Source organism: Oryzias latipes, chromosome 1, assembly GCF_053564925.1.
Source record: "Oryzias latipes strain Hd-rR chromosome 1, Olatipes_Hd-rR_3.1".
Lineage (NCBI taxonomy): Eukaryota > Metazoa > Chordata > Actinopteri > Beloniformes > Adrianichthyidae > Oryzias > Oryzias latipes.
The window spans coordinates 1,678,406-1,700,000 of record NC_136237.1 but is presented as its reverse complement, the minus strand read 5'-3'; the positions used below and the strand labels follow the sequence as shown (position 1 = coordinate 1,700,000).

Here is a 21,595-nt window from a genome sequence, read left to right as displayed (position 1 = left end):
TCCGGAAGTGGGCGTAGGACGACCTCACAAACTACTACTACAAAATAGTAAATCAAATATTCATCCTTTCACACACACGCATTTCGCAAGGAAGGTGGGACCTTGGACCATCTGTCCCCTACCCCATCCCTGGTAGGGGGTACTGGACCCTTGGCAACGGTGGCCGTGTCCCCTGGGTGCTGGTTTCCTGGGCCCGGCGGGCCTCTCTGCACGCAGTGGGAGGGATGCCTGAGCTTTCTGGCTAGGCCAGAAGCCGGGGATCACATCACATCTGAGCTGGGGGGTGTCCGTGTCCCTGTGGTGTGGGTTCTGGCCCTTGTCCGTGGGTGCTGGGCCCTGCCAAATTTCCAACTGTCGCCTTGTCGGGCCATGTTTACAACAACCCCCTTTTCCCCGGGGTGCCCCCCTCCTGGGCGGGGGCGGCGGGCCCCTGCCTTGCTCCTTTCTGGACCAACCGTGGGCCGGGTGGGTGGCTGCCTGGAGCGCGGAGCGGGTCTCCCTTGGGGGCTCCTGGCTCGTACCTGGGGTTGGGGCGGGGGAATGACCAGAACTCATGGGTGGTGGTGGGGTGCTCGTCTGGGGCTGCGGGCACCCTTCTCGGGTGGGGCCCTGCGTTGGGCCCTCCCGGCGCGGTGGGGGGGGCTGCTCTCCTGGTTGGGCTAGAGCTGAACTCTCTGTTTCTGGGGGGCCTCGCGGCGGTCCTGCTGGCCCTGACCTGGTTGGCGGATGTGGTCTCCCGGGGGGCGGTTGTTCCCTGCCTGCTCCCGTGTGGCGTTGGGGGGGTTCCGGCTGCCGCTGCTGCTGCGGTGGGGGTCTTGGGGTGGGGATGGCTGGGCACTCTCCCTCCTTCTTTTTACATTCCATCATCCATTTTAGAAGAACATAAACACTCACTTGAGCACAGGTGTTAGCTCATCTTTGCACTAATAGTTTGCGTGATTGAATGAAAGATTTCACACTAGTTGGTTTTAAGGCATAAGTATGCGTGTGAACACTATCTGTATTGTGTACATGTTGACATGTGGACATTTTTGCAGCTGGCAGGGGTGTTTATAACATTTGAGTGTGAGTGTGGACAGGCCCCGCCCCTTTGAGATTTGTATTACATCTGAACCTTACCGTAATGATAAACATCCCGTAGCTTGTTGCTCTATGCTGCTTCATGGTTTTATCCCCCCCCCTCCTATGATCACCCTCCTACCCCCCCCTCTCTCTAACGTCCCTCTCTCTTCTTCCCTTCTTTCCTTTTCCGTCCGGTCCAACACCAAAGATTTTCAAACATGATTGAAATTAATAAAGTTTGGCCTCAATTACAAAAGGGGTTTATTCAGACATACCTTTGGTTTGTCTGAAGATTAATAACCCCTCTTGTTAAAGTAAAATATGTCCAACACAAGAGGCCCTCAGCTCTCATCTGTCTGCCCAGCTGTTGGACAGGACAAGTTAAAAAGAAAAAAAAAATTCCTCCTTTCATTTTTAGATTTTCTTTTAACGTTTAAATCATTTTTTACAAAAAGCTGACTATTTGAAATGCTACGGGACGCGTTGTCACGGTAACGGCTCCAGAAGCAGCCTCTGGCTCTGCTGCTGGATGAGGACTAACCAGCAGAGGAAAGCGGTTTATCTGCTAAACGTCACCTTCAGGGACCCAAAGCTTCATTTCAGAGGAACGTTCTCCTCTTCCCGCTTGTCAATGAGGTCGAGGAGACAGAAAGACAACAAAGTGTTTGACAGTAAAGTCCACATTGGTGTTGATGGTCCAATGGGACAGAGGTCCTGTCATGTCCATCATGGAGACATTTGTCTTCTGCTGGGATCAACTGTGGAACGACGTCTGTCCACCTATGTTCCACTTTTCTGTTGCCATGGTTACCAACTGGTGTTTAGGCCAGAGCAACGATACAGAACATTCAGGCGATGAGACCGGAACTACTTTTTTTAGGAGAACATGACCCCTTTTTACTGGACCCCCTGCAGCCAATCAGAGTCCAGGATTCACCCGGACCGTATATATAAGAAATTATCATGATAAATTCAAATTATCCTCACAAATAACCTGGCTTTGTCTTGTTTTCTGCCTTTTTTTGTAGCCCCATCTCACAGAAAAAGGCGTGTCAGCGTGGTTCCCATCACACCAATGCCATCCTTCTCTGACATGGACACGCCAGAGCTCAAAGGCAAACTCAACAGGTCAGTGTCTGTCCAGGATACCAGACGTTTGTCTCCCTCAGCTGTTGGGAGGAAGGGGTTTCCTTTAGCTTAGTCTTCTCTCCTCTGCGTAGGTTTGGGGTCCGGCCTTTACCCAAACGTCAAATGATCCTCAAACTCAAGGAGATTCATCAGTACACACACCAGCTGGCCAGCTCCGACTCTGAGGAGGACCCGCCCCCCCATATGAGGGACCCGCCCCCCCATATGAGGGACCCTCCCCCCCAGATGAGGGACCCGCCCCCACAGATGAGGGACCCCCCCGGCATGTCCTGCGGCCAAACGGGGACGTTTAAGGAGCCCAGAGCTCCTGCTGCTGCGTCTGCGGTCGAGCCCGGCCATGGGGCGGATCCAGGGCAGCTTTCTGCATCGCAGGACTCCAACACGTCTTCAGCCGCCTGCAGCGACGAGTCCGAGAGGTGAGTGGAAGGAAAGCGCACAACAAACGCACAACAGACGCACAGAAATACAAAGGTTTGTCTTCTCCAGGTCCAACCAGGAGTTCTTCCTCTCTTCTGACGGCGACTCGGACAGCGATGGCTGCATTTCGTCCTCGCAGGCAGCAACGCGTCTCCAGGACCGCCTCCAGGCGGTCCGCAACTTCATCCTGTCCAACCCCGAGCTGTACAGTCAGATCCTGCAGTACCGACCGCTGGTTCTGCCCCGCCTCCAGGAGCAGCTCAAGGCCGCTGGGATCCGCCTGGGCGCTGCCAAACTGGTGGACTACCTGGACTCTCAGTGCATCACCTTCACCACGGCCAAGCCAGGCAGGCCAGGCAAGCCTGCAGCCAGGGGCAACAGGGCCGGCAGGGGGGCAAAAGCAGCAAGCAGGAAAAAAGCAGCAACCGGCATTCCTTAAGTGAAAATCGGATCTGAAAGTGACGGAGGGAAGACTTTGTATTTAACACTCGTGTTTTCATTATTGTGTTTGGAATTTCATCTTAACTGTAAATAGACTTTTTCTATCGTGTGTCCAGATGTTCCAACCCAATAAAAACAGAATTCCTGTTCATTTTCTGTCTGATTCCACCAGAAAATCCAAAGATCATTAACTGTCACAAACACCGGAAAACTACAACAAACACGACAAACACAATAAATCTGCTGCAGTACTGTTAGATATTCCACACCGCTGTCAAGACATTTGGGATATCGGGAGAAACTCGTGGGCGTCGTAAAACGGTGTTCAACGCCACAGATTTTCTGGATGAGGAAGTGATTGTATTTATTATCCCTATTATTATTTATTATTCCTACCATGACAAAGGTGGATAAAGGTGGAAAGATTTCATGTAATCCATGGACACCAGTGAAGATCACAAATCATTGAAGAAAAAAGGTTCAGAGTACTGTCTAGTGCAGAGGTGGGCACTGAGGGCCGCATTCCTGCATGTTTTCCAGCATACCCTGCTCTGGCATGTTCTAATTGGCTGGACACACCTGAAGCAGGTAATCAGCCATGAGTAGGGCAAGACTATCTGGAAGTCATGCAGACACACCGGCCCTCGAGGCCTGGAACTGCCCACCCCTGGTCTAGTGGGTCTAGATGACCCCACTCCCAATGTTAAAGTGCCTAGGATAGAACAAGGGTTAATCAGAGGGTTTGATGGCGCCAGTCATGGCGAGGAAGGGTGGGGCCGGTGGATGTGATCAAATACCAGTACGTACAAAAATGGGTTTAGAACCACATTAGCAAAGAAATGCATCACAAAGAGGGTTTAACAAAAAACCTTTTACTGTTTTGCTCTTGTTGGTGTTTTATCCAAACATTAGCCAGGATGCACATCAGGCTGAAGCTAGGAAACTAGAAGAATGTCCGCTCCTCGTCCCAGCGGTCAAGCGATTCCTCGCACTCTGAAGTCCCTGCGCTCAGAGTCCACAGTCAGGTTTGGGGGGCAGTTCTCCGTCACGCAGCCACATCTCGCTTCGCCATCAAACGCTCTTGGATCCTGGAGACCGGGACCAAACCTGTCCTTCCTTTCGGAAGGACGGAGCAGCTTCCTGTGAGTCGTCTGTGCAGCTTCCTGTCGTCAGGACAGGTTGGCGATGTTGGCCAGGAAGCGCTGAGCCCACCACTCCTCCAGGTCTATAGGCACAAAGTCTGCAGAGGACGACAAGGAGGACAGTCTGATCTATGAGGCAGTTTGTCACTCCACTGATCATCAATGAAGGACAGGAAGTACGCAGACATCCAAATGACAGATTTTCATAACTCCTCGACTGTTAATGAGAAGTGAATGGTCTTATGTTTGAAAGCAAAAGGGACTTCTATGACCCAAGAGGAACAGACGCCGCAGGTATGAACAGAGGACCAACCAACCAACCAACCACAGCTGCTTTGTCTACAACAGCAGAGGGCCTGAGAGGACATAACGGCTCTACATACGTGTGAGCGTTCTGAGGTGGCGTGACCCCTGTGCTATCCTAGGGACTTTACCACACGTCAATTGAAAGGGGGGGGGGGGGGTCATCTAAGATAGCACAAGGGTTAATGGCACCTCAGCGCTTGATGAAGGTTCAAAGTGAGAAAGGGGACTGAGCAGGAAGGCGTTATCCGTCAGACACCATAAACTACGACAAAGGATAAGATTTTATGAGGGCGGGTGTACTTTGAAGTTTTACAGTGGATGCAGGAAAACAGAGGAAGGGGCTGGAAACCTACTCTTCATCACAGCACTGGGGGTCTTCTCCGTGTACTGAACAGGTCCGTGATGGTCAGACGTCTCCCTTCTGTCCTCCAGCTTCTGTTCCACCTCCTGCCACACTGCAAACAAGCACAGGTTCCCACCGGCATGTCGGGAAGGTTTTTCCCCATGTGCACACATCAGGACGTGACGGTTTAAGAGACGGTACAAACCGGGACCGAAGCGCTCTGCGAGGACGGACGGACGGCTTCACCCCAGATTTAGCACAAAAACATTTAACTGAAGGCTGCTTCACCTCTCTGGAAACAAACTAACCTTCAACTAAACCTGCTCCGGACCAGGTTATGTTCAGAGCATGAGTTGCTATGGCAACTTGACCTACCCTGAAACATACCTCCATTTCTGGAACAGAAAGCTGAGGTTCTCCACCTCCTTAGCCTCAAACTTACCATGGGAGCTAGCATAACCTGCTTTCTGGAATACCCCCCAGGGCTGACCATGTTTCACCTGCAGACATCCGTGTCCACCTGTATGTTGGGACTAAGGCTTAAGGAGTCTGCACCTGTTGTGACCGTATTCTGTAGACTTCTTCTGTTTTGTTTGATATTCAGGTTTCTGGATTCCCTCTCAGATCTTGATTTAGAGGAGATAAAACTCCTCATTAGGCTGAATATCACAGATCTGAAACTAATGAAGGATAGAATAGAACTAGAATAGAGACAGTCCGCCTCAAACGGAATCGTCCATCTCCCCCATGAGCGAGCTCACCTTCGTGAACGAATCTGACGTTCTCCTCGTGTGCAGCCGTGAATCCCTCAGCGGCGCCCTGGCTCTTCTTAGGAACCGCGCAACTGTGGCGTCTCCCATTCAGACGGTTGAAGACTATTTTTGGGGCTGGAGAGCTGAGGAGGACAGAGCAGAGTTCAGGACTGAGGACACAGACTTCAGGGATTTCTTTGCCTTCTTCTTCCTCTGCAGCTTTAATGACATCGTCAAACTGCCGGTCGTTTCCATTCCCTTAATGGTTGAATGCAGAGGTCAAAGGTCAATGCCAAACTCCCCGTCGGGTTCAGATGCGGTTTCTTCCGGAGCGGTCAGCGGGATGATGGGAAGCCTGTCCGGATGGGACTGGCCTTCACGCATCAGACTCCCGGGAGTCGCAGGACGAGAACTTTGGGTTCTCCGGTTCCACCTACGGAACGTGCCGCGGTGCTGGACACCGCCGAACGCCTGAAGCATCTCAGCACTGATCCGTCAGTCGGACTAACTTTGTGGATTGATTTAGAAATATTTGACATAAATAAAATCTGGAAACAAAAAGTGTTTCCGTAGCATCAAAGAGTCATTTGAAACCCTCCACCGTGTTTAGAAACACTTGTTCTGCATCCGGAACAGACTTTTAGATTTATAGATCACAAAAGGAAACAGTTTGGCATTTGTTGTAAGACGTATACAAACAAGGCTTTAATGACTTTAATGGATTTTGTTTTAAGGGTAAAGTCATCTTCATCAAAGAAAAGGGTCAAACTCCAAACCTACTTTTATTGATTTATTCAAATTCAAATTCAAATTCAACTTTATTTATATAGCGCTTTTCATGCTTCATAGCATCTCAAAGTGCTTACCAAAGGAAAAAATAAAAAATAAAATAAAATATAAAACAAATAAGATAAAAAAATATATATTTTAGTTAAAATAATAAACAAAGTAAAAAGAATGTAATAATAATAAAAATAAAAATAAATGCAAATAATAATAAAATAAATGAATTAATAAAAACACACAAAAACCCAACACATACACATCCCTCCTTTAAAATAAAAACAAATAAAATTAGCTGTTAAAATTTTATAAAATCAAATAAAAACATGTGGACAAGTAAAAACTATGTAAAAGCTTTACTAAAAAGATGTGTCTTAAGTTTTTTCTTAAAAACCTCCACAGTGGCTGAAGCCCTCACGTCCTCTGGCAGGCTGTTCCACAGGCGAGGCCCACTGTGCTGAAAAGAGGCCTCGCCGTGGGTTTTAGTTCTGACCTTTGGGACCACTAGCAGACCTGCACCTGTGGACCTGAGGGCTCTGGGAGGGTCATAGACTAAAAGTAAATCTGATAAAAATGAGGGTCCAGTTCCATGTAAACTTTTATAAACTAATAAAAGAACCTTAAAATCGATCCTAAAGCTGACTGGGAGCCAGTGCAAAGACTTCAAAATTGGAGTAATGTGCTCCTTCTTTCTGGTCCTGGTTAAAAGGCGTGCAGCTGAGTTTTGAACAAGCTGCAGCCGGTTTACAGTATTTCTCTTAGCACCAGAAAGAAGAGCATTACAATAGTCTATCCTAGATGTTATAAAAGCATGGATTAATATTTCAGCACTGGCTTGTGAGAGAAAGGGTCTATTATTATTTTGTCCTGGAATGAATGCAGTTAGGTAAAAAGAGCAAACAGAAACTGTTTCTTTGTTGTCATTTTTGGAAAGCATTCATGTTTTTGATGCTCCTGGGGGGGGGGGGGGGGGGGGGGGTATTCCAGGAAGCATCTTTAAACTCCCCTGACTTTAACCCTGAACTCTGGCTGAAATCCGCCTGAACTTGCTTACTCTGGGTATGTCGATTCCAAAAGACCGGATATGAGTTAGAGTAATTACGCTCCACTTGGTAACCCTGGGTTAATGCACGAGCACAGCAGGTACATAAAGACATTCTCAATGAATCGCCGATTTCTGGAGTCACCATGGAAACGCGTGGAGAAAAAAAGAAATGCACTATACTTCAGTGAGACGGAGTCTGAGATTTTAATGACGGCGTATGAAGATTATACGTCCATCAAAAAAGTAACACGGCTGCATCATCAGCAAAAGAAAGAGTTTCTGCTTGGAGAAAAAGAACAGACATTGTGACGCATATATACATAACTTATGCAACTTAAATTAATTCAATTGGTAACAAGTAATTGAGTTGAATTTATTCAACCTAATTTCTTACGTCTTCCAACTCAACATTTTTTTACAACTCAAATTCACATATATAACTAACTAAATGTCATTTTACTCCAATTCAATTACAGTTTTTCCATCTAAATTTATTGTACTTCTTGAACTCACATATGTCTGAATTTGAGCCTGCAGATATTCTCATTTTAATAACAATAAAATGATTGAAACAAAGCAGACTTGAATCATGTGTCCATATATTATATATATCTCTGAATTTATCCTTACACAACATTACAGTAGGTGTGGTAAATATCATTATCCTCCTCTCCCTCCCTCTCACTCATGGTGCAGAAAGAATTAAACATAACAGGACAAATAACTAGACAAAACACAGTAAAACAGCTAAACAACTAAACACATTTGGTCAAAAACCCACACTTAAACCCAAATCCGTCCAGACAGGCAAAGGGAATGGTATCCCACAATTCTTTGCGGTGCCGATCTAACAGCAGCACCAAAGTTACACCTACTTAAGTGAATTAATTTGAATGAAAGTAAAATAATTGTCTGAAAACTACGTGTTATTTTTAAGCTGACTTAACTAAAAAAAGATTTATCTGAACTGAAGCAAATAATGAAGTTAGATCAAAGTATAAAGTTTATCTTTCCAACATCCATATGTGGTCTTATCATCCTCTCATGGTGGAAAAAGTATTATCTGAGCTTCTTCATCCACTAAATCATCTTCAAATGGACACGCCATGCTGCTTCACCTCTCTGAAAACAAACTAACCTTCAACTAAACCTGCTCCAGACCAGGTTATGTTCAGAGCATGAGTTGCTATGGCAACTTGACATACCCTGAAACATACCTCCATTTCTGGAACCGAAAGCTGAGGTTATCAACTTCCTTAGCCTCAAACTTACCGTGGGAGCTAACAGAACCCCCCCCCCCCGGTGGTGGAAACGGCCGGCCCGTTACATGATCGCGCTCTCGGTCCACGTGGAAAGTATTTTGGGCGCACGCGGTTGTTGACACAGCAGGTAAACCCGCTCAGACACTCACCTGGACGCGAGCCAGGACGTCGGCTTGATCTTCGAGTCGCCGGATTTGCTGTCGACCTGCTGCGTGGGACCTGCGACATTCGAAGGTCAACTCTGAGAAAACTTCACGCGACAAAACAGAAGCGTCTCGTGCCCGAAAGGTTGCACCACGCCGCGTGGCGCGCGCGCGCGGCCGCTCACCTGTCCTCCGTTGGGTAACGAGTTTGCTGGGACCTCTGCTGATGGTGTACATCATGCCAGACCCGGAACCTGCAGGAAGCCGCTCGTGTCCCGGATCCAGATTCTGACCGGCAGACCTGCTCCCACGCGTGTTTCGGGTCGGTGTCCCGGTTCGGGGGCTGCAGGGTCGCCCCGCAACCTCGGGTTATTCTCACGCTCCCACGGAGGGCTGCAAACTCGGGGGTGTTCGGCCGCCGTGATCCGACGCCCGCTGCGCGTGCCGTGGACCGCCCTGTAGGTCATTCAAGGAGATCGCAGGTCCACATGCCCGGGAGGGGGGACGGGGGGGCTTCCTGATGTCCCGGGACGGTGACACGCACGCCCAGACACGTGCTCGTCTTCAGCCCGCAGACTCTCCGGACCCGCGCGCCACGGCGTCTGTCTGACAGCTCAGAAGGCCAACGCGCACGTTACCGTCACCGGTAGCAACGGCGAGCACGCGTAGATAAGCTCCTTGTAACTGAGGACAGACTTCCGGGAAAAACTTTCAAAATAAGAACCCTCATTCTCTTTCTGATGTGTCTGACATTAGAAAGAGAAATAAACATGCAGGTTATAGTTGGTTGAATTGGTTGCCAATTGTAAACCTTACGTCTAATTTTCATTCATTAATACAGCATCAACCTGGAAATGCAGCTCCTTCTAGTTTGTTGTATTTTTACATTTACGTTTTGTCTTGCTTATCATTCTGCTAAATCCTACATTGTTTGGTTGCAACACAACAATGTAAAATATATCAGACGTCACTGGTACTTCATTCTTTCCATTTAGATGGTTTCTGCAGTAAAATCTAACTGCTATAAACCATCTGCAGAAAACTGCACAGGTGAAGGTTCTCGTCCATCCTCTTTACCATTTTTGTCCCTTTCGGGGTCACTGGGCTGCTGGAGCCTATCCCAGCCGCTCGTGGGCGTAGGCTGGTGACGTCCTGGACAGGTCACAGTCTGTCGCAGGTTCTCATTCATCCACCTGGAATGGTCTGCATTCAGACGTTTCTCCACATGGATACGTGGCTCAACTTTAGGACTGCAGAAGACTTTTTTTCTGGCTCCGTTAACCTAAAGTAGACGAATCGCTTTGTTTCAATTTCAACACCTTCAAAGACTTTCTTTAACCCTTGGGCTATCCTAGGCACTTTAACACTGGGAGTTGGGTCTAGATGACCCATCTCCCAATGTTAAAGTGCCTAAGAAAGCACAAGGGTTACATATATGAATAATATATGTTCAGCATGTAAATGCTGTATAAAATGGCAAAAGATTGGGGTGGGAATAAACATGATTTTTCTTCTACCCACTCCTTTTTTGAGCATTTTTATCACATTTATCCTGATGTTTACAGTATTTTATTTTGGGTTTGAAAATCAAATCAAATTATAATTAACTACTTCAGGTTAAAACCTAGTTTTAAAAATTAAAATCACTTATGATTGAAAAAGCCTATAATGTGTGAGTTGTCTACACAACAAACTTTGCAGCTTTTATTTTGAAGGCATGAGTTATTTCGATGTCTATTTTGTTTATCTCCGGTCAGACAGCAAACCCGCCCCGCCCCCAGAGATCACCTTTCACCTATTAAACTCCTCAGCAGTGACAAGAGTCAACCAACGGCAGAAAACTGGTCAGACAGACGGATTGTGTCTGCAGATGGAACACCGATTATTGGGTTGATGCGGTTCCTGGTTCCTGCGGTTCCAAAGGTGTCATGTTTGAGTTCCTGTGGCTCAGACAGCCTGGCTGCTTTAGAAGTAAAATACTGGAGTACAAACTAAAGTCAGCTTAAAGCTTCTGAAGATCAGCTGGCAAAAGAGCAGCTCAGACAGGCTTATCCATGATATCCAACACGACACAAAGTCGGTCTATGTGGGTCAGCAGGCTAATGATCAGTAAAACTACGGCCCAATAAATCACTGCACATCTTCTGTAGAATTGTCATGAAAACTGATGATTTTTCCAGATTCGTGAAGGAAAACATGAAGTGGAGCGGTCTGGAGCCACCGCGCTCCTGCAGCGGACTCTGCTTTATAAAGCAATGCTGGAGTTTGTGGTTAGCAGCCATACGGAGAAGCTAAAAAGCACTAAACTAAGACTGCAGACGACACCAAGGCTGTTCCGTCCAGCTGCATCGAGCTCAGCTCCAAGAGTTCCTGCAGAAAGAAAAAAAAGGCTCCAGAATCCAAAAAATGAACGACCCTGGGAGTATTTCAGGCAGGCAACTCAGCAGTGCGTTTACCTGGTTACTCCTTTCTACAGGCGGTTCAGTCTAATTAACTCACCCGTTCAGTGTCCTACTTACGTTCCAGGTGTGCGGTCCAATCCCTCTTCTTCCATTTCTGGGAGCTCTGCGTTCGTCTCCCGCCCGGCTTCCACCTGTGAGCTCCGTTAGGGGTAGTTTAATACCCAAGGTTTTCAATGGAGATCTTTGTTTTATGGATCTGGACTGAGCTTTATGCCAAACTAAAAGAATTATGGAATAAATTTTCTTTACTGCAGGAGTTGTCTGACCGAAATGACATGAAGTTTTTTCTGCAACATAAAACCCACTACAACTATTTCTAGTCTAGTTCACTACAACTTATGTCTCATGAAAAATAAACAGGAATGACAATAACTTCCAATCACAAATGTGTATCATAACCTACAGAAATGATTTCATGCGTTTTCTCTGGATGTTATTGCACGTCTCACCAGACAGCTCAGCTCTGCACTCAGGATGAAACCGTACAGAATAATAGGTCCAACCGTTAATTAATGGTTACTTTCATGTCTACATCAAAAGCAACTATTCATTTTTCTAGAAAATCATATATTTAGGATCAATTTTAGTTCAGAAAACTAAAACTGTAAATTTCCACAAAAAAATAAAGAAGATTAAAACCAAACTTTACCCAATACCTTTACTTTGACCCCAACAAGGAGGAAGAATGCCCTCTAGACCCCAACAAGGAGGAAGAATGCCTCTAGACCCCAACAAGGAGGAAGAATGCCCCCTAGACCCCAACAAGGAGGAAGAATGCCTCTAGACCCCAACAAGGAGGAAATATGCCCCTAGACCCCAACAAGGAGGAAGAATGCCTCTAGACCCCAACAAGGAGGAAGAATGCCTCTAGACCCCAACAAGGAGGAAGAATGCCCCCTAGACCCCAACAAGGAGGAAGAATGCCTCTAGACCCCAACAAGGAGGAAATATGCCCCTAGACCCCAACAAGGAGGAAGAATGCCTCTAGACCCCAACAAGGAGGAAGAATGCCTCTAGACCCCAACAAGGAGGAAGAATGCCTCTAGACCCCAACAAGGAGGAAATATGCCCCTAGACCCCAACAAGGAGGAAGAATGCCCCTAGACCCAAAACAAGGAGGAAGAATGCCCCCTAGACCCCAACAAGGAGGAAGAATGCCTCTAGACCCCAACAAGGAGGAAGAATGCCTCTAGACCCCAACAAGGAGGAAGAATGCCCCCTAGACCCCAACAAGGAGGAAGAATGCCTCTAGACCCCAACAAGGAGGAAGAATGCCTCTAGACCCCAACAAGGAGGAAATATGCCCCTAGACCCCAACAAGGAGGAAGAATGCCCCCTAGACCCCAACAAGGAGGAAGAATGCCTCTAGACCCCAACAAGGAGGAAGAATGCCTCTAGACCCCAACAAGGAGGAAGAATGCCTCTAGACCCCAACAAGGAGGAAATATGCCCCTAGACCCCAACAAGGAGGAAGAATGCCCCTAGACCCAAAACAAGGGGGAAATATGCCCCTAGACCCCAACAAGGAGGAAGAATGCCCCCCAGACCCCAACAAGGAGGAAGAATGCCCCCCAGACCCCAACAAGGAGGAAGAATGCCTCTAGACCCAAAACAAGGGGGAAATATGCATCTAGACCCAAACAAGGGGGAAATATGCCCCAAGACCCCAACAAGGGGGAAATATGCCCCAAGACCCCAACAAGGGGGAAATATGCCCCTAGACCCCAACAAGGGGGAAATATGCCCCTAGACCCCAACAAGGAGGAAAAACAAATATTCAATCGGTCTATCCGGAGCTCACGCCACCGACACACTGCATCCAAACATTCCCAAAAGCATCCAAACTTTAGCATGCTCTTTGACGTGATCGGATCGGAACTGATGATCAGTGTGATGGATGCAGTTTTGGAGGGTCGACTTCATTTATTTATCAGTTGAAAAAATAGCAGCCGTTTTAAATGACCAGTGCTGGGAGGATGCTGGTCCCTGAGGGTGTGGCTAAAGTTCTGCTCCCGGAGATGTACCCTCCAGGGGGGTAGTAGCCTTTAAATACACCAGCCAGGCAATAGAACAGACACCATCTGCACAAGGTCTCCAGACTGTTTGGATTTGTTTATTTGCTTTAGTTCTGTGGGGTTTTCGTACATGTACGACATTTAGATTTGCGTACTCTTTCCTCTCCACTGACGGAGCAGGTTCCTCTTTTGGATCAGCTTTCCTGGTGTGTTGGCTCTGATTACTTCTGCTCTGCTGGTTGAGAAGTTAAACTTTAGTTGTGGTTAACATCTTTTAAATGACCAGTAAGTGATTTTTTTAACTTCTTCTGAGAAAAATGAAATCTTCATTTATGATTAATTTTCTGTTGTTCTTGTTCGGCTGCTCGATTCCTCACAATATGAGAGGAACAGAGTGAGAAGAATACAAAAGTACACAAATATGGAGTGCAGACAACACAACTGTACTGCTAAGGGTCAACACCAACAAAGCAGTCATTCTTCTTCCACCTTAGATCCCCACTAAGGGCAAAGTTCTCTGGTACTTTCATGAGACAGAGGTCCTCAGAAGTGAGGTTCACAGTCTCCAACAAGGCTGTCCGTGATGTAGTTGATGCGTAGCACCTTCTGGAAGTACGCCTTCTCCACGTCCGTGTTGATGGTCCAGGCTACAACCTCCACGCCCCTCTGAGCCCAAAACTGAACGTAATCCCTGCAGGAACAGACAGCGCTTCAATGAGGAGAGGAATCTTCATACCAGACTGGTTTGCAACGTTAACCCTTGTGCTATCTTAGATGACCCAAACCCCCCCCCTTCCATTGAGGTGTTCTCCCTACCATGACAAAGGTGGATAAAGGTGGAAAGATTTCATGTAATCCATGGACACCAGTGAAGATCACAAATCATTGAAGAAAAAAGGTTCAGAGCAGTCTAGTGGGTCTAGATCACCCAACTCCCAATATTAAAGTGCCTAGGATAGCACAAGGGTTAAGCATGGTAGAAACATCCTCTTAAGGCCCGTACACACCGGGACGAATATTCGCCAGGCGTTATTCGCCAGCGTTTTTCGCCACGTTTTTTGTGTTCACACCCAGGCGATTTTCGCTGACGATGAGTGGAGTGAACATGCAATTTCATTCCCTGACATTAGATGGCGCTTAATGTAAAACCGAAATACTCCTGTACACAAGGTGGCGCTGCGCAACTTTACGCTTCTTAAAGTCGCTTTTCACTCAGAAGAAGAGAGCAAGCATTTATGCGCTTGTCAGAATAATACAAAGACAACATGAATATTTCAAGCACCAGTAGCTCCAACTGGTGCTTGGTTCGGGGATGTTTTAGAATGTCCGTCATTATTGCTTCGCGGCTGTGTAGACGCTACTTGGCGTCTATCTTCTTCGCTGGTATGTGTGCTCAGCAAGGCAGTTTTGGGTTTGAGCGCCCCCAAGTTGTGTTTTACTGTAACTTCAGAAGCTCCAGACACGTGTGCAAAAGCGCCACTCTCATTGGTCGAATAGATTTCGACGCGATGCGTCGAAAAAAAAAAACGAACCCGAGGCGTTTTTTTTTTTTGACGCTTTAACGTCTGGCGTTTTTTCGCGTCGGTGTGCACACTCTCATTGGTGCCCTTTGTTTAGTCACGAGGCGTTAAACGTCGGCGAAAATCGCCGGCGAAATTCGTCCCGGTGTGAACAGGCCTTTAGCCGCCCAAGCCCAGACTTCACCCGCCTCGGATCTAGTCTGTCGAGTTTATGAAGGGACTCACAGCGACACAAAGTTCTTCTGCATGAGGAAGGCCGATATGCCACAGAACCTCCACAGCACGTGATGATGGGCCCAGTCCAACAACACATCCATTAGTGTCATCCAGTAATGTTTCCATGGCGACGAGAACCGCGGGGTACCATCTCCCAGACGGCTCAGGCTCCAGGGCCTGTGGGTCAAGGCGGTGACCACCTCAGGGTCCCTCTGTCTCATCTAAGGGAAGACATCCGAGTTGTTCCTCATCATCCTCATCAACCTTATCTATAAATCAACTGCAGCTGAGACCAAAGCACTGTACAGTTCCTCTTGGATCGAGATCCAAGGGGAGGCTCAAGAAAAAGGCTGTCCCGTCTGAGCCTCCTCCTGGACCAATCACCAGAGGCCCCTTACCCTGTAGATGACTTTGGGCTCGAAGGAGCAGACCATGCTGCTGTTGTACAGGACTGGGTGTCTCTTATACACGTCTGTCAGCGCTGCAGCTGCCTGGGTGGAAATAAAGACACTGAAGGTCAGTCAGCCGCCGGGAGTTTTGTTCATGCGTGTCGTGTTCGTGTGTGGAGATAAACACGCAGATGTCTGCTCCCAACGGAGGAATGCTTGTTCCTGAAACAACAATCCGCCCTGCAGCTTTGCATTCCCAATTCACCTACAAATATGTTGAACAGAGAAAACAGTTTACAAGAAACTACTGAGAAATACTCTGACTGGCATCAGTTGAATCGCTGCTTTTCAACAGAAAACATTTTGTTGCTGTAAATCCACGACTCTCCTGTTGTCCTGAGCAGACAACACCTGTTTGGCCTTTACCTGGCGTTCGTTCAGAAGGAGGGAGATTCTGGCTTCGACTGTGTCAAGAGAACTGGACTGAATCCGTGTGACCTCATCCACACAAAATGCTTCGTCTCCAGCTCCAAACAACTGAAGGCATCAATCTTTTTGCCGTATGGACGCCGCCATGTTGGAGCCAAAAAAATCCTCGGTCAGCAGTGATTGGTCCGAGTCGGGCTGAGTCATCGCTTCTATGACAACCACGCTCACCAGTCGGGAGTGAGTTTGTTGGAAGGCCACGCCCCTACCACTTGAAAGCGGTCTACACAAAATCTGTCAAACGTTTGAACGTTGGAGGTAGGGGCCAGCAGGCTCCGCCTACTTTTCACAACATCCGATTGGTCAGTTCATGACTTGAATAACTTGAACTACAGAAAAAATATGACAAAAAACGAGGATTATCAAGAAGCTGTTAAGAAATGGTATCAGATCCGGAACGGTTATACTGACCAATAGAATGAATAACTGCTGTTTATTTCTCTATAGACTTCTATGGGATTTTGGCTTCCTGGAGCCACTTCCTGTTTGGAACGTCAGGGGGGAGGAGTCACTCAGTCCAGTTCTCAGACACAGTCAATGGTTAAAATGCTACGGGGAAAAGTGAATAGATGTCAGACCCTCTTTTTGTGTTTCCACCCCCTGATCATCCGTGTTCTCTTCATGCAGATCAATTCAATCAGCCAACATGCTTCACTTGTTCATGTCTGTTGAGCAGGATTCACCTCCTCTGGATGACCTTTGACATCAAAGTAGATGCTGAGCTGCAGTTTAATGCACTCCTCCACTGCTTCAACCAAAGTTGGGATTTTCTCTCCAGCAAACTTGTCCCTGGTGACGAGAAATGCAAAAACACAAATCTGTTTCACTCTAAATGCGTCTGTATGTCCAGTCATTCATTTGGTGAATGAACAAACCGGGCCAAGCAGAACCACAGCTCTGAAATTATGCTAATTGGATTTGCGATAGTAAGTCATCCTCATGGAAACACGACAAGTTAGAAAAAACTCACAATTATGTATAAAAGAAAAGCTTTTTGAGCTTAGAGGAGGTGGTTTTTGAGGCACATCCAAATTGACATATTTCACAACTGTAAAATACTGTAATGGAAACACTTTCTTGATTAAATGAGTCATGTGACCAACAACCGGATGGCGATGCCCTTCTTGGTAGGAACTGGCGGCCTTGGTTGCTGCACAACGGGCGCCACTAGAAGTCCCACAGCGTCACACAGATATGACGTGTTTTTTTAACTTTACTGTCACGTTAACAGCAAGCTAGATCAGCGTTTCTAGAGTTTCTAAAGTCGAAAAGCAGACAGAGCCTTCAGCTACAGGCTCCTCTCTAGAATCAGATTCTCAGTTTGCTGGATAAATATGCACTGATTGCAAAAAGCAAACAGACCAGAGTAAACAAGTTGTACAATAAGCAAACTTTGGACAAAAAAAACAATAATCGACTTGTAATTAAACCTTAAAGATCCGTATATCTTAACAGTAGAACATCGTTTTCCCACTTTCTCTGTGTATTTGGTTGTTTGTACTCCGTCTACCTGAGCCGGTGTTTAGCAGCTGCATCCAGTTGTCTCAGCTCTGAAAAGCTCAGCTGGCACAGGGGTCCCGATCCATTGGTGGTCCGGTCCACAGTCTCATCGTGCATCAGGATGGGGACGCCGTCTGCCGAGAACTCCAGGTCCAGCTCCACGCCGGTTGCTCCGTTCTTACTGGCCTGCACCAATCAGAGGGTCAAGTCTGCGGGATTCCAGTACCGTCACATGGAGGCAGGAGAACGTTCAGGATGTAACGTCAAACCTACGGTGGCCCTGAAGGGCAAATCCCTTCAGCTAGTCGCTCAACGAAAAGAAAATTAAGATCACACAGCATTAAAAAACAAAACAACTTTACATGATAGAAACGTAAACAACATTCCAGAAACTTACAGGTCAATAAAAAAAAAACTAAAACTAAATACAATTCCCCAAAAACATGACTCAAAAGAAAAAGGAAACGTTTCTTAAAACAGAAGTAATTTCCAGAAATCCAAATGAAATGTCAAAAGAGGAGAAACCAGAAACTGTAAATATTATGGGGAGCCCCCTCCTGATTGGATGATGATGTTTGTTCACCTTTTCAACAGGAAGTTATCCGTCATGGCGATATCTTCTGACAGAACCATGTGGTTAAACCTCTGGCCACGCCCACTGCAACCGTTTGGTGAACCATCCTTCTGATTTCCCTCTTCTTCAAAACTCATCATCCAATCAAGGACATCCCATAATAACCACCTTTTCTAGTTTCTTATTTTGTTGACTTGTTTTTTTTACCATTTCATCTCGATTCGTGGAAATGACTTTTGTTCTCTGAATTTTTCTTTTGGTTACTGGAATATGTCTTTTTTCCCCAAAATGTAATGTTGTTTATTTTTAATTATTTGTTTTGCTTTTTTTATTTTTAAAATGTTTTTGAGTGATTCAATGGTGCGATTTGTGTCTGCAGCTCACCGCTGCTGCAGAAACAGCCCCTGAGGAACCGTTTGGAGGTTTAACACGAACCATAATCCCAACCTGAACCCTTCTTCTGGGTCAAACTGGCCACACGTATGTGGAAAACTACATGTGAAACAACAGTCTAGATCCAGATTCCTGCTCCAATGAGAAAAACAGGGACGTTCATGGATCTGTTTGACTGAAGCACACAAGAGGGGCGGAGCCGGGAGCTTGAAGCCCCGCCCAGAGCATTTTCCATGTGATGCAGATCCTCACCGCTGCTGATGTGGTCATTTTTGAAACCTGAAATGAGCTGGGTCACCCGTCTCTGTTCGTGGTCGTTAAGGTTTAAGAAATGTATCCAGTCAGTGTTTTTGTGTAAATTGATTTTAATCATTTAACTTAAATAGTTAAACTTCTGCTCTGTCTGAATTCCAACTCTAACTACTGAAAAACTGTGTAGCGTATATGTACATATATATATGTAGTGTCTTGGATTTAAAAAGCAATTCAGACTCCATGCTCACAACTTTTTTTTTTTTTTTACACGGCAGATATGATGTCATCGATTTCACAAAGTTAAAATATAATTACTATGAGCGTTTTGCACCGATTATTTTAGTCAACCGTCTTCTGAAGATAAAAACATTGATTCATTAAAAAAATACATGTTTTTGGTAATAATTGGTCCAACGCAATGCATTGTGGTCTATATTCGCTGATCTAGTGAGCATCATGCACACTGTTTTTTAGCAGAGACTTCTGGGAAATTTCTAGGGCCCTGGATGTTGGAATGGTAGATTTGGACAGCTCTAGTCAGGACATGTCCGATAACGTAAGCTCTTTCAAACGGTGGGGCTCCTACATATTTGGGGTTGCTTTGCCAAATCTTGCAGTTGCTTTAGCAACTCAAAGCTACCGATGGGCGCCGCCCCCTGTCTACGTCACAAATACGATCTTTTTCCAACAGCATTTTTTCGTCTGCTCCTGATCCACAACGATTTGAATAAAAAAGAACTCAGGAAAGCAGTTATATTCTCAACTTTCTTCATATTTGTCCTTCATCACCATAAAAAAGCCAAGAGATCAAGTTAAAAACACCAGAAACGCCGTTTTCACCAGAGCTTTCACAATAATGTGACACTGACTGACGTGCGTCTCCACGTGACACAGGACACCGTGAACACCTGTAAAGACATTCGTCTCACCTCTCTGATGGCAGCGATGGTGTTCTCCGGCGCGTCGTGCGCGCCGCCCCGGTGAGCGATCACGGACACCCGCGCGCTCTCCGCCCCGCAACCCACCGGCTGCAGCACGAGACGGGCTCGGCTGCGCGCCACTTGCGGGAAACGAAACATGGCTAGAAAACAGTACAAGGAAGTGGTGAGGACGGCAGACCACAGCGGACTTCGGGTCCCCAGTAAGACCAGCACGAAGACCAACGAGTGGAGGGCGACCTCGTCCCCCAGCGGAAGCATCGCGGCTCCTCTCCTGTCTGGAAACAGCTGGAGGAAGCGGAAGCACCGCCCGCGCGTCACTCAGACTTTCTAACCTGTCTAGGCACAGATATTCGCCATGGCACAAGCTCCGCCCCGCTGACTTGTGACGGCATCGAACGTGTAACGAAACCGGCACATTCGGCGTCTTTGAACACAGCCGTTAACGGCTGAAGCTGATCGATTCTCCCGTCGGGCCGGATGTGCTCCGTCAAGTCACGACAAAATAAAAGCCTGTAGTTTTTAACCAATAAAAACAATTTACCACAATAAATATAAAACATTTTTTTTCAATAAAATATGGCTATAAATACTATCAGCACTTTAAAACGCCTTACGTGGGCCAGCCAACCAAACAAAATGTGACTTTGAAATAAATTGAAGTAATAAAATAAAAGACTAAGAAAGGACTTCCGGGTCACTGGTCGGCTAACAGATCACTTCCTGTTCTCGTGTTGCTGTATTTTATCTTATTTTATGTCCTTGTCTCCTGTCCTGGTGAGTCTTTTTCCTCACGTTTTGCTTGTAGCAACAAAACTTCATTCGTCAATTAAGATGTTTCGTCTTTATTTATATTTTATTTATATACTAAACAGTTCTGGAGGTTCGACAACTGTTCAGAATGAACTGTCTCTAGTCTCAGCAGGTTACCTTTTCCAGATACCAGAGACGAGTTCAAAACCAGGAATAAGACATTTGACTTACAATACCATTTAGCAAATTTAGGAGGAATTACAACTGTTTTAGTTGACTGTATTGCAAATGTTGTAGTTTATCCATCCCAGATTTCATTGAACATGTATGTTAGAGTCTGGTTGAACTAAACCAGACCAATATCATACCAGTAACTTTAAATCACTTTATGAGATATTGGAAGAAACTAACCTTAACTGCTTTTCCGTCTCTCAGCATACTTCGAAGGATGTTTTTCTAAGTGAAGTTTTTTCTCAGATGGAGTCGCTGTTGCTGCGGAGGCTGACGTCCCGCCTTCTGTCATGTACCAGAGGATCCTGTTTGCTCTCAGGACGGATTGCTTACACCTTGGAGTCTCCTCCTTCTCCACACTCCTCATCAGTTCAGAGCCACCCTGGACCCGTTCCAGCTAAAGTTCCCACTTTGATCCGACACTACGACTCGCCCACCCCCAAATATTCAATGATTTACACCCTGCCACACATTAAGTTCCTCAGGGCGGTGTCCAGACTTAAACTCCTCCAGACCGCCATCACTGCTGTCATCCTGCCTCCAGTGTTTGTCCTGTATTTCCAGGGAGCCGTCTCCTTCTTTTTGGTCAGCTACTCCACTGGAATCGCTGCGTTTGCTGGCGTCATGCTGTACACGCTAAGCCATTTCTTCAGGAGGGTTGTAGGAATGATGTACCTTGATCCATCTCAAACCGTGCTGAAAGTTTCCCACCTTACTTTCTGGGGAAAGCGCAGTGATATGTACATTCCTGTTTCCGATGTTATGACCATTGGAGATACTGGAGATTCAGCGAATGAGACCATCCTCCGGCTTCAGAGGTACAGCGGCCCCGAGACGTTGTATTTCTCTGTGTATTTTGGAAAGGTGGTGGATAGACAGGGCTTTGAGAAAGTATTTGGAAGTTTAACATAAATTCTTTGAACTTTTCTTGGGGGGGGGGAAACTGTTGTGCTGGAAGTTAATAAAAATGTAAACATATTACAGTCCTGACTGTTACCTTCACATGTTCAATGCTAAC

General features: G+C 46.5%; 4 protein-coding genes across 7 annotated transcripts in view; 2 read left to right on the top strand and 2 right to left on the bottom strand.

The window, feature by feature from the left end:
- slx4 (SLX4 structure-specific endonuclease subunit homolog (S. cerevisiae)) overlaps positions 1 to 3,220 on the top strand; it is a 17,655-nt gene extending 14,435 nt beyond the window's left edge. Inside the window, exons 12-14 of the mRNA XM_023961034.2 lie at positions 2,091 to 2,190; positions 2,283 to 2,627; positions 2,698 to 3,220. Coding sequence (XP_023816802.1) covers positions 2,091 to 2,190; positions 2,283 to 2,627; positions 2,698 to 3,067 — 815 coding nt within the window. The 3' untranslated portion in view covers positions 3,068 to 3,220. The remainder of the gene's footprint in view (positions 1 to 2,090; positions 2,191 to 2,282; positions 2,628 to 2,697) is intronic.
- A 700-nt stretch (positions 3,221 to 3,920) lies between these two features.
- Positions 3,921 to 9,531, bottom strand: mcrip2 (MAPK regulated corepressor interacting protein 2). The gene is made up of 5 exons (XM_004066326.5): positions 9,031 to 9,531; positions 8,852 to 8,921; positions 5,622 to 5,755; positions 4,871 to 4,972; positions 3,921 to 4,309 (listed from the first exon to the last, which is right to left on the bottom strand). Exons 1-5 carry the CDS (start codon positions 9,083 to 9,085, stop codon positions 4,239 to 4,241), a joined length of 432 nt encoding a protein of 143 aa, XP_004066374.1. The 5' UTR covers positions 9,086 to 9,531; the 3' UTR covers positions 3,921 to 4,238.
- Positions 9,532 to 13,290: 3,759 nt separating this feature from the next.
- gde1 (glycerophosphodiester phosphodiesterase 1) lies at positions 13,291 to 20,077 on the bottom strand. 4 transcript variants are annotated; one of them, XM_078948888.1, is made up of 8 exons: positions 19,929 to 20,068; positions 19,585 to 19,736; positions 17,444 to 17,619; positions 16,617 to 16,722; positions 15,457 to 15,549; positions 15,068 to 15,279; positions 13,926 to 14,013; positions 13,291 to 13,557 (listed from the first exon to the last, which is right to left on the bottom strand). In XM_078948888.1, exons 2-8 carry the CDS (start codon positions 19,732 to 19,734, stop codon positions 13,306 to 13,308), a joined length of 1,077 nt encoding a protein of 358 aa, XP_078805014.1. In that variant the 5' UTR covers positions 19,735 to 19,736; positions 19,929 to 20,068; the 3' UTR covers positions 13,291 to 13,305. The 4 variants fall into 4 exon arrangements, with proteins under 4 accessions (XP_078805014.1, XP_078804955.1, XP_020562104.1 ...); XM_078948829.1 differs by having other exon boundaries at positions 19,585 to 20,077; XM_020706445.3 differs by having other exon boundaries at positions 13,291 to 13,554; positions 19,585 to 20,077.
- A 148-nt stretch (positions 20,078 to 20,225) lies between these two features.
- On the top strand, positions 20,226 to 21,551 carry tmem186 (transmembrane protein 186). The gene is made up of 2 exons (XM_004066328.5): positions 20,226 to 20,370; positions 20,824 to 21,551. Exons 1-2 carry the CDS (start codon positions 20,350 to 20,352, stop codon positions 21,487 to 21,489), a joined length of 687 nt encoding a protein of 228 aa, XP_004066376.1. The 5' UTR covers positions 20,226 to 20,349; the 3' UTR covers positions 21,490 to 21,551.
- Positions 21,552 to 21,595: the final 44 nt, after the last annotated feature.

Bases quoted from the DNA above. Each gene is read 5' to 3' on its own strand.
- mcrip2 (XM_004066326.5), bottom strand. From the start codon at position 9,085: ATGATGTACACCATCAGCAGAGGTCCCAGCAAACTCGTTACCCAACGG. The intron at 5,756-8,851 runs GTGAGTGTCTGA...TGTCCTCCTCAG, and splicing joins ACGTCCTGGCTCGCGTCCAG to CTCTCCAGCCCCAAAAATAG. The intron at 4,973-5,621 runs GTGAGCTCGCTC...GCTTGTTTGCAG, and splicing joins CGTCAGATTCGTTCACGAAG to TGTGGCAGGAGGTGGAACAG.
- gde1 (XM_078948829.1), bottom strand. From the start codon at position 19,854: ATGCTTCCGCTGGGGGACGAGGTCGCCCTCCACTCGTTGGTCTTCGTG. The intron at 15,550-16,616 runs GTGAATCCTGCT...ATTTCCACCCAG, and splicing joins TCAAAGGTCATCCAGAGGAG to GCAGCTGCAGCGCTGACAGA. The intron at 14,014-15,067 runs GTGAGTCCCTTC...CTGTTCCTGCAG, and splicing joins CAGAAGAACTTTGTGTCGCT to GGATTACGTTCAGTTTTGGG.
- tmem186 (XM_004066328.5), top strand. From the start codon at position 20,350: ATGTCCTTGTCTCCTGTCCTG. The intron at 20,371-20,823 runs GTGAGTCTTTTT...GTTTTTTCTCAG, and splicing joins TGTCCTTGTCTCCTGTCCTG to ATGGAGTCGCTGTTGCTGCG.